Source organism: Ornithodoros turicata, chromosome 5 (genome assembly GCF_037126465.1).
Source record: "Ornithodoros turicata isolate Travis chromosome 5, ASM3712646v1, whole genome shotgun sequence".
In the NCBI taxonomy this organism is placed as follows: Eukaryota; Metazoa; Arthropoda; class Arachnida; order Ixodida; family Argasidae; genus Ornithodoros; species Ornithodoros turicata.
The window spans coordinates 3,629,684-3,648,906 of record NC_088205.1 but is presented as its reverse complement, the minus strand read 5'-3'; the positions used below and the strand labels follow the sequence as shown (position 1 = coordinate 3,648,906).

The following is a 19,223-nucleotide window of genomic DNA, read 5'->3' as shown; positions in this document are numbered from 1 at the left end:
TCATCGTCCCGTTCCGCATAACGTGTCCGCATAACTCGCGAAGGAAACACACGCAAGGAGATATCTACACGACAGACTCTACGACATAGCACAATGACGCGAACGTACGTGTTTTTAATCCCAGAGGGTGTGCGCATCTCACCGGTTCGAAATTACTCGTCCGCGCGACTTACAAGCACCACTTAGACAAAACAACGGGTGCTGACAAAACGGAAAGGACAGTCTACTCAGCAGCCCCAGAACCGGAGTTTCATTACCGGAAATCGTAACGGAAACGAAACTCAATGGCTCGTATAAGAAATGGGAGCGGAAATATTTCAGCAACGCAAAATGGAAACGGTAACGAAAATGCGCCCGTTTAAATTCCCTGAAAGCTCACCTAAGCCCTTCCTTTAGTGAAAGAGTAATTTATTCCACTGTACCCTCTCCTGATCACGACGAGTAAAGTACGGCAGCTATATTCGAGTTAGCTCTAATATAGGTGCCGTACGTTACTTGTCGTGACTCAAAATATTTCAAAATTATTTCAAAATAATTTATCTAACAGGACACTTTTTCATAGTCATCCCTCTGTGACTTCCTCAACAAAAAATGCAGGGTACTGCGACAGGGTACCGCCACAGCGGCAGTGAATGGCACGTCACATCACCATCCCGTGTAGAGGTACGTGAGTGTTCTCAGTTTGTATTCCTAGCAAATAGCGCAAGAAAGGACTTGTGTAAGAGAAAATGCAGGCTTACGTTTTTCGATCACCTTGTGTACTCGCAAGTACATTGTAGACCGTGCGAAAATAGTCTACAGCACCCGTCTGTTTCGTGTTGAGGCTTCACCTGCATATCCCCTCCGACGACGATAGTAATGTGAGGGTGGGAAATATTGCTTGCAGCGCCATGTGTCGGGGATTTCTGGTGCAAGTTGAAGAACCCCAGGTCTTCAAAATTATGCGCGTTTCTACCCTGTGGCACGTGCAGCATGTAGACACACAAAATAGGTGGTGCTGGTGGTGCTGTAACTGCTTGCCGCAGTTGACCTCACAAGGCGGGTAACCTCACGACTAAGGCAGCTCCAGGAAAACAGGAGTGTAGGTTCAAATTTGCAATGAAGTCCAGTGAGGAGCTAAGAAGGGGGGCGATAGAACATCAGAAAATGAAAAGTTATGTGGATGTTATGGGGTATATATCCTAAAGTACTCAAATGGGGTAGTTGGATACTACTCACGTTTTAGATCGAAACAGGGCCCGACAGGACAGACAACCACATACACACACATCCACAGGGTGGGGATGTTTGACTAAGAAAGGTGTTGAAAAGTACGCGGAGAAAAGAACACTTGCGGTGCGTCCAGACGATTTAGAAGCTTGGTATTCCTCAGGGAGGAAGCCACTTTTGAGGCGTGGTAGCGTCTTTCTGCCGGCGTTGGGCCACCAAAGATGACGTCATGTACTTGCGAGCTAAATGAGTGGTCTAAAGGCTGGTTCACACTGTCGCGTTTACACTTGCGGGTATGGGTTACGGGCGCTTACGGTGGGGGTTGCCATGACGACGAAGAGACGGCGCCCGCAAGATCGTTTCCGCAAGGAGTTGAGGCAACTTCACCTTTTCTCCCGCAAGTTCCGTAACCGTAAGTGCACTGGCCAATAGGATGGCAGAAAAGTTCGGATGCCGCGCATATGTTTTGTCTCGCGCGTCTCCTTGCAAAGATGACGCAAACATTGGATGTCTTAGACGCTCTTATTCTCCAAGTTGAGAAGCTTCCCTGGCTATACAATAGTAAAAGAAGCGACTACAGGGATGCCACGCAAAAAGAAACCTTATGGATGGCAATTAGCATAGCAGTGGGTCTGTCAGGTGATATCTTCGCTCAATGAATATGTCCGACGCAGCGAGTTCTACGTTGCACTGTCGACGATGGCGTTAAGTTAAGAACATTAACAGTTAAGAACATTGTCAGGGAATGTTTGATTGTCTTCCAAAGCAGCCGGCACCGGGGTGCTGGATGCTGGACGCCATGCTACTCTGTGGCTCTATTTCATTTTTCTTCGGAAGGATGGCGCTCTAGGAGGCCGCTCCTCATTGGAGGAATGGAGCGCCGAAACATAGTAATGTGAACGATGGAGGAACGTAGCCGGCAACGAGATGGGTACTACGTAAGCGCAACCCGTAGCCCGTAAGCGCGAACGTGGCAGTGTCAACCAGCCTTAAGTCTTTGAGCTGGTGTAATGCAGTTGATGAGTCAGTGAGCATAGCTGCGTTTGCGTAGTTGATGTACTTCAGTGCTGCTGCTGCGTATAGGACTGCGCATAATTCGACTGTAGTGGACGGATATTACCTACAATGAAGATTTACTTTACAGCAGTTGCCTGTTTTAGGAATGAAGTAGGAGTATGTTGTTGATTGTTTGAGACCGTCAACTGACCCATCAGTGCATATCCGAAGGTGGTTACGAAAATTTTCTTCTATGAGACCAATAGCAGAGGCCCGCAGTGCCGTGCTTGCTCTTCGTTTGCTGCGGACGCCTGGCATCTCGGCAGATAACTTTGGGATGTTTGTCTTCCATGGTGGTGGGGGTTTGAATCAGTGATGGAGCCGGACTGATCGCTCCTTTTTGTAGATATAACTTGGTTAGAGAACCGGCCTTTGTGCTCGTGCATATGGATAGGCTGTCTGTGTCGCTGAAGACAGATGATGCATGGTAGATTCTGTCCATTATTGTGAGTGGCGTCCTTTCTGCGTGCAGCCTCAGTGGTATCTCGATGAAGGTCGCTTCTATATCTGAATATTTTGGGAGACCCAGTGCGATCCTAATGCCTGCACGATGGAGGCGTTCCACTGATTGAGAAAGGCGTGCAGCGAAGGTGTCATGAACGGAATAGCATAATTAAGCCGACTTTAGATGAGACTCCTCTATGAAGTGATCATATGTCCCGGACGGTTTCCCGAGGTTTCACGTCATAGTAAGTAAGAAAACAGTCTTGGAGCAGCGTGGCTGCCACTAGAGGAGCCTGCAGCTCCATGTCAGTTGGTTTAGATTCTGTCTCAGAGACGCAACGAATGTTGTATGCCGTTATATTTTAGGAAGTCGCAGAGTACCTGCAGAGCTTTAACTTCTTAGTCCTATGTAGGCCACCTTCCCATCACTTTACAAAAGGAGAAATGCCTATGGTCCAGGACTTGGAGAGATTGCTTCAGTCTCGCTCTTGCTGGCTGGTAGTCTGGGCACTGCAAGTGGGCACCACGTAGATATCTGAGTATGTTTAGCAGGTGAGTGCATCTGTGCACCATTGCATGTACTCGGGATGCCCATTCGAGTCTGGAGTCGCATATTACTCCAAGGCAGCGGGTCTGTGGAACTCTTTGTTGAGTATTACTGCGAATGATAAGACCTCGATAATTGCCCCCGTGGCATTCTCCTGCGTGTGTGTGTGGGAGGGGGATCACAGACCAGAGTGACTGCTTGAAGCGAGACGGTAGACCCATGGCTAACTGGTTGTCAACCACCTGGGTAGGGACTGCTAAGGCACACTTTTGATGTCGCTTTTTGGAACGGCCTTGGAAGGCTGCATTAAGGGTCATTTGCATACATATTAAACTCTACTGAGTTGGTTGTGATGGGAATTCCCACATGGTCATCAGATAGAGCTGCGATGAAGAGGAGTGGTGAGCAATTACGCGGCCCTGAGGTACACCTCATGTGAGACGTCTGAGGGTGCTCGTAACGCCGTCTACGGTTACTGTTACGGTACTGACCGTAAGAAATGATTTTCCGTTTAATTACGTTTAATTCCCGAAGACGGTGCATGATGGCTTCATGTAGAAAAGAAGTCAAACGCTTTGTCCACGTCCATGAATACTGCTAAAGATATTAGTCCGTTGTTCTTTGCTCCGTGGAGTTTGTTCATCATGAGAGTATCGGCTGTATCACGATGTTTGCAGAAGGACACATATGTTCTGGGTGCTTTCCATTGTTCTCCATTGTCCTGGTGACTCGTCTGCGCACCATTCATTCTATTAGTTTCTCCACGAAAGACGTGCGCACAATATAGGACGATACGACTATAGGTCACCTACGGCTTGCTGTGTTTCGGTATGAGGATGATTTTAGCATGATTCCACCCGGTGGGGGCGGGGGTGGGGGTTGACCTGTCTAGATCTAGAAGTTCGGTCAGGGCTGTACATCGCCTTCTACCCTTCTACATCGTCTCAGATAATCACAGAGGTCGCTCATGGTAAACAAGTCATCCTCGGGGGCCCAGGGCTCGCGGTGGGGTAGACGCATCGTGTGTAGAGAGAGGTGTAGATGTGCAGGGTAGCAGGCATGGTGAGCAAACAAAAGCTTCTGCGATGTCTTTGGGCTGTGAAATGGTCGCGATAGTTACGGGCGCTCTTGGCATTTTGGGAGCAAGGATACGTACCCGTCAGGTACTTAATGGCATTCCATATTTTCTCAGAGGATGAAGTCTGGTTAAGCGATTCAAAGCGCAATAGGGCAGTGTGCCGCCTCAGCGGCGGTGAATCGCCCACCTCATCATCATCCAATGCATGTGTGCGTGTGTTAAGCGATTCAGAGAATTGTCGCCATTGAGTGCAGCGCAAATTTACAGAGTAGCGTCGGAAGGCTGCCGATATATTTGTACGTGGTCCAATCACTTGTGCACTCCGTGCGAATTGCCCGACGTTGCGCTCTTCTTCTGGCGGCACAAAGCAGACATTTGAGGCCCGGTTTCCATAAACGTCGGCAGACTCACCTGGTGTATAAATCTACTCCCAATTCTGTACTGTGCAACGAGAAAATCTACGTGTATACAGCTTCCGGTTCGTCGAGCCCATAATTCAGCGCTCCGTTTATTCGTTTTCAAGATGGGTTAATGCACCACCCATAAGGCAAAACGGTAGCGAGCGTGATCACCGCACCGTACGTCCTGATTTCGGTCTCTAACCACCAAAAGCATCCACTACAGAATGCAACTAAAACAGAAAAGCCAGCGGGGCGTAGCAGAAAGAAAAGGCAGCGAAAAAGAATTGCGGCGAAATGCGTTCATTATTGAAATGGCCACAGTCTGAAACACATTTTTCTCAATCTCTCCTGCCAGCAGCTCAACATTTTCATTTCGTGCCGCCTACCTTTTTCATTGTGTTTTGCCGTATCATTCTTTCTTTCTTTCTCTCAGTCTCTCTCGTGCTCTTTTCGTCGTTCCAACCTGACACAGCGAAGCATGTGTTTGAGTTTCGTAAAGCGAAATCTGATATAAATAAAACGTAGAAGCGAACCTGCGCACCCCAAGCAGCACAATGTACTGAAAGTCGAGTGCAACAGGGGTGGACGGTATGCGTCTTATCAATGTTCTTTAGTTTCAGGAGTCCGTTCAAGGCCTTCCACCTACCCGTCCACCCCTATTGCACTCGACTTTCAGTACATTTTGCTGCTTGGGACCCTTGTGAACTTCTGAACACCACGTTGTAGAGGAAGAAGCAAAAACAACAACAACAACAATTAAATTATGAACACATGTCATGTGGTGTTTCATCGTTTAATGAGGCGAGCAAGAGGCAACTAAACATAGGACAAACACAACGCAAGCATCCCAACGTCCAATTGCATACCTCATTCCTCAGCTGTCATCATTCAATTCCGAACACCCTTTGAAACTTTCTCCCATTTGCTGATGTGGCAATTACTCCCATACAGCTTCCCCTCTGGCTTACTAAGCCAGAAGTCGGAAGAAGAAATCGGAAGCATTTCTTTGAAAGATGAAAGTCACTGAAAAGGTTAGCCAGCTCTAGGACTCGAACCCACATCTTCTGGATTACCGGTCCAGGGCTCTACCAATTGAGCTAAACTAACACGCCTTCTCAGCGACTTCCAGGGTGCGTCATCTGTTCAGCATCTGTTCTCTCATGTTCAGCATTTCTTTGTTTGCAGTATTATATAGCACGAACGACTAGAGTGACACGTGTCGCGAAACAAAATTGTTGGTTACTTTACTCACGTAATAAATACATTTCTTCATTCAATCAATCAGCAGTACAATTAATACTTTTAAATAACTACAAGTTAATGAAAAGATAACGTTCATTGTCTGCATTTCTTGCGGTCCTTTTATTTCGCGCATCCACGTTCCTATTTATTTCTTCATTGACGTACGTAACCCAAGAACCTAATTATGTGCATCATAGGGGGGTGGCACCGGGGATACAAGATGTACAAGATGATACCTCAAAGTTTTGTTTTTCATTGCTTCTTGATGTCCTTCAATGTGCTTTGACTTGATCGAATTTCCCCATTCCTCATCATTAACGTATCTGTTGTTGGTGTTATTTGACCTGATCTGCCGGTTCATCGTCGTCACAAAGTTTCTAGAGATACTTTAAGCTTTAAAGTATTCATTTTTGAAGATACTCTTCGGAGTAGCATAATTAGGCATTTCTGACGTTGCCGCTCTGCTGCTCTCTTAGTCGAGGTACAGTCCAGAACATTACGTTGCGTTTGCCTGCGTTTCTGCTCCTCGCTCTAACGACACTCAAGGATATGTCGGCCCTTAATTTTGTTTTTCACGCCGCTCATAACCGTACCATATTGCGTCGTCGTGTTCCAGCATGCGAGTGTCGAGGCAATGGACGTTACTGCTTGTGACCCAAATTCGACGCTGCGGCCCCTGCTCTGTTAAAACACATTTACTGCATTTTTATTTCAGCTCCTACGGCAGTTTAAATTCACGTACGTCACTTTTCACGCACAAAGAGTGGCTCTTGATTTTTTATTTTTTTTTTTCGCGTTCTTCCCGTACTTTGTTACAAAGTGTAATTACTCGGCGTAAAATAGAGGGCGGAAGTCCTTTCTTTGTTTTCTTTCTGGTTTGTTAATGAAAACAGACATGGCAAGCAAAAAGCAAGAAACGCGCAGAGCAGCGGCGCAGCGCCGGCTTCTCAAATGAGCTTTTGTTTCCCCGGCATATTCAGCCGTTCAAGAAAAATGTTTTCTTTTTCCTTTGTTGCCTTCATGCGAGAGCGTACGTAGGCGATGCCTCCAGCATGCATCCTCCTAAATGGCGCACTTAGGCTTGCGAATGGGAAGCAGCCAGAAAAGCCGTGGCTGTTGCAGTTTCGCATGGCTGAATCCTTTGCATTTTGAGTAGATTTACAGCGGATGAAGTCGGATACCAGGTGTTTTGGTTTTACCTCTTTGCGCCGCTGTGGTTCCGTACGTTGCGGTTTCTTTGTGCGCGCTTAACGCGCGGCTTTCATGAACAATTTTTTTTTTCGGTTTCCTTGTCAAACTTTCCTCTTTTTTTTAAAGCGGGGACACTTTGCGTGAAGATGTCGTCTTGCGCGTTAACTTAGGCCGGCGTTCTTACACTTGAAACAGGTTATTTGCCTTGCTGCGAAGTACTCTACTTAATGGGGTGTGCTGCTCTGAGGAATATGTATGTGCCGAATGTGGATGCGGAGTGTTTGCACGGCTGTAAGGAAGGAGACATTGCGCTGTTTAGCGAGACGAAAAAGGCACTTGGTTAGGTCTTTTTTTTTTTTAATGGATAAAGGAGGAGTAACGAAATCCATGGCAAAGCTCAGCGATAAAGAGACGACAGAGAAAAAAAAAAGGAAGTAGAAAAAGAATTACGTTTTCTGCCTTACTTGTAACAGTTACGAAATCTAAATGGTAATATATAGGTTCATTGGAAGAAGAAAAAATGGTTAAAATGCAACATGCGGTCAGTACAGATTTGTAATAATAATAATAATAATAATAATAATAATAATAGAGAGTAGTATAGCTTTAACTCCATAGTTGACAGCTGGAATTTTACTGCAAGGTATCAAAATGGAACAAAATGTTGCTTGCGAAAGAGCAGACACGGTGCCACCTTTACGTATGATGCGCTTAGTGTTGCGTAAAAATGTTATGAAAGTAGTGTCGTGTTACACTGCGTCCGGGAGCCCGGAGGAGGGAGGAAATTTATGACGTTAAGTGGTCACTTGCCACGCATTCTCAGAACAACCAGCACAAATATCCGAGACTGTCTTCAAAACACACACATAAGTATGAAAAAAAAAAATGAATAGAATGAAAAAATAGTTGGAAAAACAAGTGTGTTCTGTAATAACTTTCCTCCTGCCCTTGACAGCTTTGGTTCCAAGCTTGCCAGTGACAACGTTATTCTCTCTCTCTCTCTCTCTTTCTCCTCCCTCTCACCCTGTTGTTCGCTTTTTCGCACAGTACTTTCTACACGTTCCTGATATACATTAACCTTCACCTTCCCGGGGTTTATACTCTGCTGCTTCTGCTATACTGTTAACTATTCTCAAATTTCCCTGACGCCATTGAAACGTTGTTGTCACGGGGCTATCTCTGGTTTCTCGCGATCCCATGCTGACGCACGGAGCAGGTAAAGATACCACGCTGTTGCAGCTCGGAATCGTCCATAATTAACGGCGCTCATCCTGCTGGTCGCCATCAACCCCGGGGCCCCTCATCGTCCGCGTTATCGCAGGGCAGCCCGCGATCCCGCGTAATAGCAAACGACAGCGATATGCGGTTCCGCTGTGAACACGCTTGTAAGCGAGGCAGGCTGATGCCTGTTCGATGCGTCCATCCTTACCAGAGAAGCGTATAGTAGCTCTCATTCCGCGCGATAAATGACAGGCTTAGTAAACATAAACAAAGTTGAACTAACAACACAGCGAGAAATTACGGGATGATTGCGAAGCATAATGTGGTTTAGGTGCCTCGTTGTACGCAAGTAAATGTCGTTAGTTTTCTTCTAGCTTCTTTTAACGTAGCACACGTACCGACGAGGGCAAGCACGTCAACATTTTCTCAATTAGTGCACTGACATCACTTGCTCTTTTTGTATCCACGAAGGTGCTTCGGGACGGTGTTGTACAGAAGGTTACGATGCGTATTCACAATTAAAACACACGGTGCTTGATGGCTCGAAAGCAGACGACGAGCAGAAGCATTTTATATTGGTTAGGGCTCTTTTACTTGGTTCCTCAAAGTTGCTGCATCCAGAGCTGGAACTTGTATTGTAAAGTTTGCTTGTTGAAAAGTCACGCGATTTCTGTCTTATCTTTTTGTTTTTGTTCGCCTCGCGTGCGTTTTCGCCAGGTATTACTGTAAGATGATTGATTGATTGATTTTTAAAAGAAAAAAAATTCAGATGACTTAAACCAAGATTAGAAAGCAACTGCATGCCATGCCTGATGACAAGACTAACGTTAAAATACATTTTCATGCAAACCTAGAGTCGACAGGAATCATAGACTAGGCTGATTTCTTCGCAGCTCCACCGCCATTACCCTTAAATTAATGAGTTCCTGGAATGGTGACTGGTAGAAACAATCTGCGGGGCTTATTTAGCCGTTTGTATAGTATTATCTGTCGCATTGTGTTCCATCACATGGTGAAGCTCGCTATGTCATTTTAGAATTGCCAAGCATCCTTACTCCTAATCGTTTTTAAAGCGCGAAAGTTTCTGCTTCCGCGCACCTCATTTCGCATCGCCGTCACAAAATATCCGCGCAACCACCGCGCAAAATTTTGGTGCACCACGGGCCCGGTCTAAACAACATTGTGCGCATTACTTACCATCCGCACCGGTCGAGTCGCACCACAGAAGCGCAGCTACCACAGCCAACCATACAATCCTCAGTCGTAAGTGTATCCACAAGCTTCGTTCCGCACTGGAAAACACTACCACATCGGTCTCAGCACGTGCCATGTTTTCTCTTCACTTCCACTACCGCTGTATCACCGACATTCCAACACTGTCAGGAAGATACACATGGAGTTGACAAACGATCGCCGTCACGTACAACACCTTGTTCGTCGAGTCACGTCCGTGAAACGCTCACGATCAGTTGCGAGTAGAGTCGAGAAACGAGCGCGCGCGACACGACTAAAATCGCGGAGCACTCGCGTGTATGTTGTCCGTCTTGAAGGCTTTGCAACAGACTCCCCCCCTAGCCGGGGCGAAGCGAGAGAGAGACCCGAGCTCTCGGATCGATTTTGGGTGCGAGGCTATACACAGTGGAAATCACCGGGGCCGAGAGTATCGACACGATGAGCGGAAGGGGGGGGGGAGGCGGAGGGGTCTTTAGGGCGCCAAAAGCAAGGATGAAAAGCCGTGTGCCGGACAGGAATGCCGATTAAGGATTTTTTGATGGCCATTCATCTACACGGCTACAAATGGCGTTAATTTTGTTCAATAATGGTAGTGGGAGCAGCCTGAATGAGGAGAGAAAAAAAAAAAAAGGGCTCTCCTTGCATATTGGACTTCTTTCAATCTGGTCACTGGGCGCTTTTAAATATTTGATGCGTGTGTGCCTCTCTATGCGGATTACAAAGGGCATGCTCTTATTTGATCACTCGGGCATTGAGATGTTATGTGTCTGCGCTTTGGCTTTCTACGCAGAACTGTCGCAGAGGAAGAATAGAATGGGAAGGCGCTAAAGCTGGCAGTGTGAAATGCAGGGTTAAACTGCACACGTGAATGAGCACTGCTATGGCCCTTGTTATTTTATCAACCAACCAATCAACCGCTGCTATGGCATACTTGATTTTTCAAGAATTTTGTGGAGAATACGTTCTACAAAGAGGGAGTGGAGGAAATAACAGAAGTGTTGAAGACCTCGATTTCGTACGATTTCAATAAAATCAATGTTTATGGGAGACGGTTGCAGGAAATTTTTGGCACTGATTTGTGGAATAGCTTGCTTCTGTCTCTGAAGCTGTTTGACGTGGTTATCTCTTTCAATACTCGATTATAAAACACACCTCACACAGAACACATAGACACCTTTATGTTTTGTTTAATAATGATTGTGCGTGACGTCAGTGACTTTTTAAAATTATCGTTATTTGTATAATGTATTATTTATAATACGGATGTTGTTTGTAATGTGATGGTTTGCCTATAATGTAACGTTGTTTAAAAATAATAGTGTGTCACATCTGTGGCTTTTTATTGTTATTGGGATTCATTTGAATAATATTCGTTGTTATTAACATGACTCTGTGAAATGCATTTATTATTCTTTGATATCATCGTTGGGAAGAGCCGTCAACCGGGATCTTTTCCCTCTGGCTCCTCCACATGTTCATTTTATTAACATCATAACAACCTCAATAAACTTGAATTCAATTTGAAAATTTGAATTTGAAGAGCAGTATGCATTTTATGCGAAGCATAAGCTGCTATGTCATTAACACATTATTCCGTTCTTAGCTCCGTTTTTATTATCACTATTAGATTGTAGTCTGATGTTCCGATGTACTGTATCAGCACATCACTCACGCTTTTTCATAATAATGTTTGAGAACGTCACAATTCGCTGCTGCTAAGTTGACATGAGAGTGTTTACCAGCGTGCACTGTTGGCCCTATGGCTTACATATTATAATTCTGCTTTCTCTTTCTGCTTTGCAATAAACTACACTACACTAGAATTCACCAAGTCAAAGCGAGTCCGACACACACGTGGCGCCTCCTGTAAAGCTTGATGTCGCTGCACTGAAACAGTGCACGCTGAGAAAGCAACAATGCAATATGCCTCGCTCTCTGTCTTTTGTTTCTTTTTTGTGTCTGTTTTTTCTCTCTCTTCACAAATGGACGTTGCTTCGCTGCATGTTTGTAAGAGCACGCCTTGTTTACCACCTCCCGTGGCATAGTGGTTAACATGACCGCTTCCACATTGTGACTGGAAGGTGTTAGAATCCCCGCATTGGCTGTGCTGTCTGAGGTTTACCCAGAGTTTTCCGGCAGACTTTCCAGGCGAATGTAGGCACAGTTCCATCGTCTCTCTCTCTCCCTCTCTCCATCTGCGCACGTCTGTACCCCGCTAATAGCCAGAGTTGCTTCGCGGCGCTAGCCCAGAATTTAAAATAAAAAAAAACGCTTTGTTTTCTTACATTCGTATCTCTAGAAAACAATATTGCATTGCATTTCAAAATACGCAGGGCGAAACTGAGTGATGTAAGACAGAAGAGACTCAGAAGGAGCCCAGACCTGAGGCTGTGTACAGTACGTCATTTACTCCGTCTATCACAAGTTCAGTTTTTGTGTCACTGGTTCCAGGGCTCCCGAAACGTAAGTCACACAGCGCTATACGACTACCGAGACGTTGTAGTGACGATAACTCACACCTAAAGCAAGATTACTTCGTCATCCGAGCCCAGCACAGAAAATGTATCGTGTCCGTGTAGAAATGCACCAGTTAAGTTCTGTTAAGACAGACTTCGCCTTTCAAAACTGAGCCGCGTATGGTAGAGTCATGCTGCACACGCAGATCCGGTCTGAGTGACGAAAGGGCAACACGTACCACTTAAGTTTGCTGTCTGAAGTGCAGCCGGCATTTCTCGCTTAATGTAATCAAACTAGACTGTACTTGACTACTTCGCTCTTTGGCTTTGTCATTGGATTGGCTACCTACAAAAGAATACAACACGTATATACCGGGTGTTTCCGTTTAAATCCCCGGGCTTGAAATACAAAGAGAGCGGTAAAAGAAACGATGAGCGATACTTTTTGCTACTTGAGTAAGAAACGCTTGTGACTACTTGTGACGTAATACCTGTTTCTTACTCAAGTTGCAAAAAGTACTGCTCGTTTTTTTTCTTTTCTCGCTCTCTTCGTATTTCAAGCCCGGGAATTTAACGGAAACACGCTGTAGAAGATTGGGAACAAGGCACGCCGTCTAGGAAGTGAAATACGGACAGTGGCGTATCTAGGGTGTGGCAGGTGTGGACAGGTGCCATGGGCGCCAGGTGAACAGGGGCGCCATTATGTGGTCGTGTGTGAATGTGCCAGGTCGGGCACTCAACCTGGCACATTCATAAATGATCTAAAGCACCCCCCATTAGAGAGGTTGTAGTGTGAAACCTAGTGCGGACCACACGAAAACGCATCCCCAAGGACATCATGTTAACCATGTTGCCATGGGCGCAGGTAGCTCTAGATACGCCACTGAATACGGATCACTTTGAGCTGATGTTTTCGATGCAAGGGGAGGAACCCTCAGGCAGGCAAAATTAATTCACAGACCGACCACATTCATGATCATTATTATTTTACGACGAATAGAGTCAGGAATTATGATATCACCAAAAAGCACAACTACAGCAAAGAAGGCGTGTGCATCGTCCAAGAACCTGACAACGATTTGTATTTTCAGTTCGCTCGTGCATGGGCAAGGCACCGAGGATTTTCTTCAGGACGAGTTCATTTTCGTGCTCCTTGATTGGGCTTTCTTCGATTTTTCTAGGATTTGCATATTGAGAACGGTGAAGAAAAGGTGTGCACGCCGTCTCCGGGTTCCATTCCTATTGGGGAGCACTACGGGAAGAATAAAGACGCCAACGACTTCCTCGTCCGCGTTCATGCTCCCGGAAGTTAACATTAGAATATCACATCATCAGTAGCTGAGTGTGGCACAAAACACATGGTGATACTATTATTGTAGCTTGTGGTACTGCAGCTTGCGGTACGTTATTCTGATGATGGAACTCGAATAAGTTTCGAAACTTGAAACTTTTTTTTCGTTGTCGTTTTGCTGTCTGCCGCTGTATATGCCCATTAAAGATGTCAATCCCCGGCATTTTGACAATTTCCAATAACATTATTCCAATTTCGGACTCCAACTAGTCACTGAACCAACTACAATTGCATCAGCAAGTTGCAAGGAATCAGGGGGCGGGGGACGCCGCGATGTTAAGAACTGACAGACAAATGAAGACGTGGTGTATAGGACACGCGCAAACTTGGTGATCACCAGGTTAGGCTTAGTCTGTGATGATCCGGTCTGTTGAGCAATTATATGAATTGCCACTAGCAGAATCTGAAGAAGTCACGCCACACTTACTACCGGTCGACCACATTTCGAGCACTGAGTGGGTGAGAAGGGGAGAAGATCAAGTCCTCAAAGGCACATGCCCCGCTATGCCCCTGCTGCTTCTCTTCCCAGTAAGGAAAATGTACATCCATTACTCTGAAACGACGCAAAAGAAATGGTGGTGGTGGTGGTGGTGGTGGTGCGATGTTATAAGGAAGAGGAGTGAGGTCTGCCTGCTCAGACAAGGCGGCAAGTTTCACTCCTTTGTGAAAGGGGAGGGGTAGAAGGGGTAGAAGAAGTAACAGAGAAAGTATAGAGGATCAGAAATTAGAAGAAATGAGTAATTAAAAACATAGATAAAGAAATAGTAAGAAGGGGGGTAAGTAAGAGTAAAGGGAGAGTAAGAGTAAGAGAGCGGTCACGACAGTTTCACAGAGGAGGCGAAAGCTAGGAGCGCGTCTCGCGCTTTTCTACGGATGTGGGTGGGACCCTGCGGGTACAAAATCTCGTCTAGGTCACGGAACATACGCAGCAAATGTGTAACACCACGTGCTTGATCTGTGTTGCGCAAACACACGGTCAAAATGAGTCACAGCAACTTTTTGCTGTGTCAGATTGAACGCTATAATCAGTGTTTGCTACCGCATGGTTTCACTAAGAGTTTTCATGGCGGTGGCGACGGTGGCGTTACCGCCTTTGCATTTTATGAACTGCCTAATTGCGGCAGTTCTACCCACTCATAACCTTTTACGATATATTCTACCGGGGACATAAACAAGAACCTGAGCCAGCAGAGGCAACGCAGCCGTATAAGCTATAAACAAAATATCAGCAGAAAACTGGCTAGCCTTTTATTGCTAAGTCAGCGTAAAGACATAAAAACATCATCATCCGCTGTTCTTTTAGGGCCGCAGACTGGTGAGTTTAGTGCACGCATCCTCCGAAACTGCTTTCCCTGGACGTGCAGGTCAACATGAGAAATCCGTGTGGAGAGACCCATCTAAGGGGCACTACATTGCAAAAATTTCTCCTCGCGGCTTGAAAAGATGGCGTTACCTTGGCAGCTATACAAAAGGAACGGCATTCATTCGTTACGTCGTTCATGATTTAAACACCGAGGATCCCGCAATTTACGCTTTCTCCATTCTCTTCTTCTCAAGAGGCAAAGTCTTCCAGAGCGTCCGCGATGCATCGCCAACCCAGGGCTAGGTTCTTTCTGGATTCTTCGACCGCTCATGGGTTTTCTAACCGCCACAAGCCTACAGCACGAACATATTAAGCCGTTGCCCTGATACTTTCACGCGCGCGTCAGGATGACTCATCAAACCATGTTACCGCACATGCACTGAGTTAGAGTCCCGCAGCCTAGGGGGAGAGGCACTCGTTTGCGCAATCATTGATAGTTTAATTGTTGTTGTTGTTCTCAATAGGCGCGACAATGCGACACGCCCTCCCACTGACCTCCCCAAACGATTTGTCGCGATGATTGGACACCGCATTCAATTCATTTCAATTCAATTTGATGTACCTTAGCGGTGGATTTGGTGTTACTGGACACCAACACCGTGTTGCGCCTCTTGAGAAGTAGAGAAGAGGGCAAACGCAAATTGGCGGTTTCCTTCATGGTTAAATTACGAACGACGCTTCACTTATGAATCATATGTATTGATGAATGTATGAATGATGATGAATGTATTGTTGTCGAGGTGAATCGTCAAGGCGAGGGGAGAGTTTTTCACGCTAGTCTCCCTTTGAATAAAGTCTCTTAAATTAACGACCAAATGAACAATAATTACCTTTACGAGTCTCTAATCTCACAACCAACATATATTGCTTCCCGCATTGATCATAGGCAAAAGGTAGGAATTCCTTCAAGCTTAACGAGGCCATTTCGTGATTCGTTTTAACCTCGAACTTCGTCTCAGTGGAACCAGCTTTCGGGGACCCGTCGCATCGATCATTGACATCAAAGAGTTCAAGAAGTGCCGATGTGACCACCTTCATGTTTAATTCGCTTGTTCCTTACGCCGCATTTCCGATTCTATATTTTCTATGTACACTATTTTCACGTTTAAATCGTGTGTCCCCTTTGTATTTCTAGCGCCGCATACATGTTTTTCCATGTTTGTCGCATACATGCACAGAAAAAAAAAAAAAAAATTCAACAGAATTCGGGCTACAGCTGTTCGTTCGCTGTGGTGAACCAACAGATCGCTTGACATTTAAAAGAAGGCCATCTATAAAAAAAAGTAAAAAGAAGCCATACCAACCGCCACCGAACTCGCTAAGACCCAGAATATTCCGTAGCGTCAACAAGAAATCCTTTATGAAACCCAAACCACTATATCTCCACCTTTTGTTCATCTCTCCTCTCACACAAAACATATCTTTCGCGTCGCTGCAAGTCTCAGCTTGCCTACCCCAGCGTGACAGAAAAAAAGAAAAAAAAAAGAAAAGAAACAGAACAAAGAATAAATAAACGTGGTATTCAGCCCTTGCATGCTACGTTCATCACTGAATTCCTTGCGTAAAACGCCCGTGGGTGTTAGGAACGGTTTTTCTTGCGCTCAACGTCGCACACTGGTTTGACCACAGACCTTCTTTATCTTTAGAGCGTGATTTAGGCGGGGCAAGATTGCCAGCGATATTACTTCTGCGAGCCAGCTTGGCAGGGTTATGAGGGAAGGGACTCCCGGAAATTGTTTGTGAAATCTTCAAGCATATCCCGGCGGCCTTTGTTTGCGTTTTTCCGCTTCTTCGCGCGAATCTGCGTTTCGTTGTTGTGCGATATTAAATCCCAAGGCCCGCCCTGGCTGCTGTTCGCGAACCGGGTGAGGTTACCGCGAGACTTTGCTTTTTTTTTGTCCACGGTTGATGTCAGTTTTAAGTAATAGAGACATTGCGTTATGTTTTGTGTACCGATAGTGTTGTCATTATTTGCATTACATCTGTTCAAAGGGCGGTAATAACGTCAGCGTCAGTGAAATTAAGTCAGATGATCGGGTCACTTCTGAATTGTTTGATTGCGTTGCAATTGTTTCGTTGGCTAAGAGCCTTGGATTGGATTGGATTGGATTGGAAAATTCCTAGGAGCTCCTGAAGCTTAAGGAGCTCCTAGTTAATGTGCGGCGATAAATTCTTGTAAGAGGATTCATTTCGCGTTCTAGAAAAGGAATTGAGTAGGAACCACAATGGAGGAAGCATTGCTCTTCAGATAGATTTGTAAATAATAACAAATGCAGCAAGGTCCCTCCAAAGCGTCACCATTTATCAAACACATCAATCGCAAAATTAAAAACGGAAAAAATAAAGGGACATTTGCTTTGGCCAGAATTAAATGCACGAACCTCTTCTAGATTTTCTTTTAATGACTCCGCACTAGAACCCCCACGTCGGAAAAAAATTGACCGTCGACGATTCTCTCTCTGAGGCCTCGATTGGATTGGATAAGATAGGATTGGATTGGATTGGATTGGTCTCGTTCATTCGCTACACAAAGAGAACACATAAGTGAAGGCATATAAGAGAGAACACACAAAAGAACAAGTCTAACGCTAACGCATATCTACCGCATACATTTCATTGATCGCCCTTAAATATTTTTTTCGCGTTAGGTGAGAAGGCGAAAACGGTTCGTGCTGTAAAGAGTGCTCTGCCACAAGCTTCATGTGATTGTGGTGAAGCCTGCAACATGAGACGAGTGTAGAGTGAACGTCAGACCGAAACCTGCAGAGAGATGCCAATGGGAACTACGTAAATGGGGGGAGGGGGGTCAGTGTAGTAAAACGTCCAAGATTTCTCGCCGGACACTGTTTTTATCCCGAGGCGTTTAGCGAAAGAAATCAAGAGAAAAGAAAACTTTATTTGTTGAAACGTTGAATTTAGCTGATAATGATACTTGATAATGATATAGCTGATAATGTGCTGTAGAGGGAGTAGCGCATTCTCAGTAGACGCGACCGCAATAAAACTCAGTATACGAAACACTCGTTTCATAATGTATAATACGCGGCTGTACAAAAGGGCTTTCGCATTCTTAAAACATAATTGCAGCGCTTGTCGGGGAGTTTGTCAATAATTTATTGTGCCGTTGCCAGCGGCGCGGAGGCAGCGACCTTCTCTGCCGAGCCTTCCCTGAGTTCCGCTGCTTAAGGCTGAATTTAACGTTTGCGCGAGCTGTACATACGTGTATACATATTTGAGAGGCAACGTTCAGTTTTCTTTTCGTTACTGTTTTCCTGTTCTTTATTTCTGTCGTTCTGTATTTTTCTCGGAGGAATTCCTCATTCTGAGATGTTTGGCTGGAAGACCTAGTGTTTTATTGATTTAGCTACATTGCGAATTCGGAAATCGGCATTATGAAACAGAGTGGTCAGACGCCTGTTAATCAGAAAAAAAACCTACAGATGCTATTGGGGGAGGGGGTATATATTCTTTAGAACAAAGAAAAAAGAACGAGGCGAACGAGGAACGGATTACATGCTAAGGAAAGTAAAATGTGCGGAAATGGAACTCGTTGAAACTGACGCTGTCACGGACGCTTGTGTAATCGAATATTACATTATATTGATATCGGTATTGCGACATTACAAAACTGCCGCGACATGGATAGGCGTCTACAATGTTATGTAATACTATTCATGTAATGTGCATTCTTCAGAAATAATAATAATAATAATAATAAACGTTTGGCTGCTACTAGTCTTTTACTCTCGACTGCCAAAAAAATTTCGAAATGCGAAAGTGCTCGTGAAATGGGAAGCATTTAAGAGAAGCTGTGTAGAGCTCTCCAGACAGTACACTCTTAAAAATGAACTTCACCGCATAGCACGCTCCTAGCCAACCATTATCTCGAATGATATAGTTATCTGCCCTGATTTGTTGAAAACGGGAGGCGTACGCCTTTTTTGTGACAATTATGAACAGCATAAGTGTCACAAAAAAGGCGTACGCCCCCGTTTTCAACAAATCAGGGCAGATAACTATATCATTCGAGATAATGGTTGGCTAGGAGCGTGCTATGCGGTGAAGTTCATTTTTAAGAGTGTAGTACATGTCGGTTAGACTGATGTAATGCCAACGGCCATGCATGATATACTCCGCGGAAGTAGTCTACACACGACTATTACCTGTAAGTGCTTCTTGTTACTCATCGTTCTGGCGACGAGGTTTCGTATGATTGATTTTTGTCGCGTTTTTCCGGAAGAAAAAAAAGCCTGACTGTGCTCAGGTTACAGCTGAAGTAATATGCGGGAAGTGCTAATTAATTGTATGTCACTAGAACTCCAACGTGCGACTAGTCTCTTAAAAATGAACTTCACCGCATAGCACGCTCCTAGCCAACCATCATCTCGAATGATGTCGTTATCTGCCCTAATTTGTTGAAAACGGGAGGAA

At 45.2% G+C, this 19,223-nt stretch overlaps 1 protein-coding gene and 1 long non-coding RNA gene across 2 annotated transcripts in view; one reads left to right on the top strand and one right to left on the bottom strand.

Annotated features, from left to right (window-relative positions):
- The window catches only part of LOC135393806 (cell adhesion molecule Dscam1-like), a 293,651-nt gene extending 283,784 nt beyond the window's left edge, over positions 1-9,867 (bottom strand). The window contains exon 1 of the mRNA XM_064624087.1: positions 9,587-9,867. Coding sequence (XP_064480157.1) covers positions 9,587-9,719 — 133 coding nt within the window. The 5' untranslated portion in view covers positions 9,720-9,867. The remainder of the gene's footprint in view (positions 1-9,586) is intronic.
- LOC135393810 (uncharacterized) overlaps positions 1-19,223 on the top strand; it is a 129,027-nt gene that overhangs the window by 84,989 nt on the left and 24,815 nt on the right. The gene's annotated exons all lie outside the window — the stretch shown is intronic.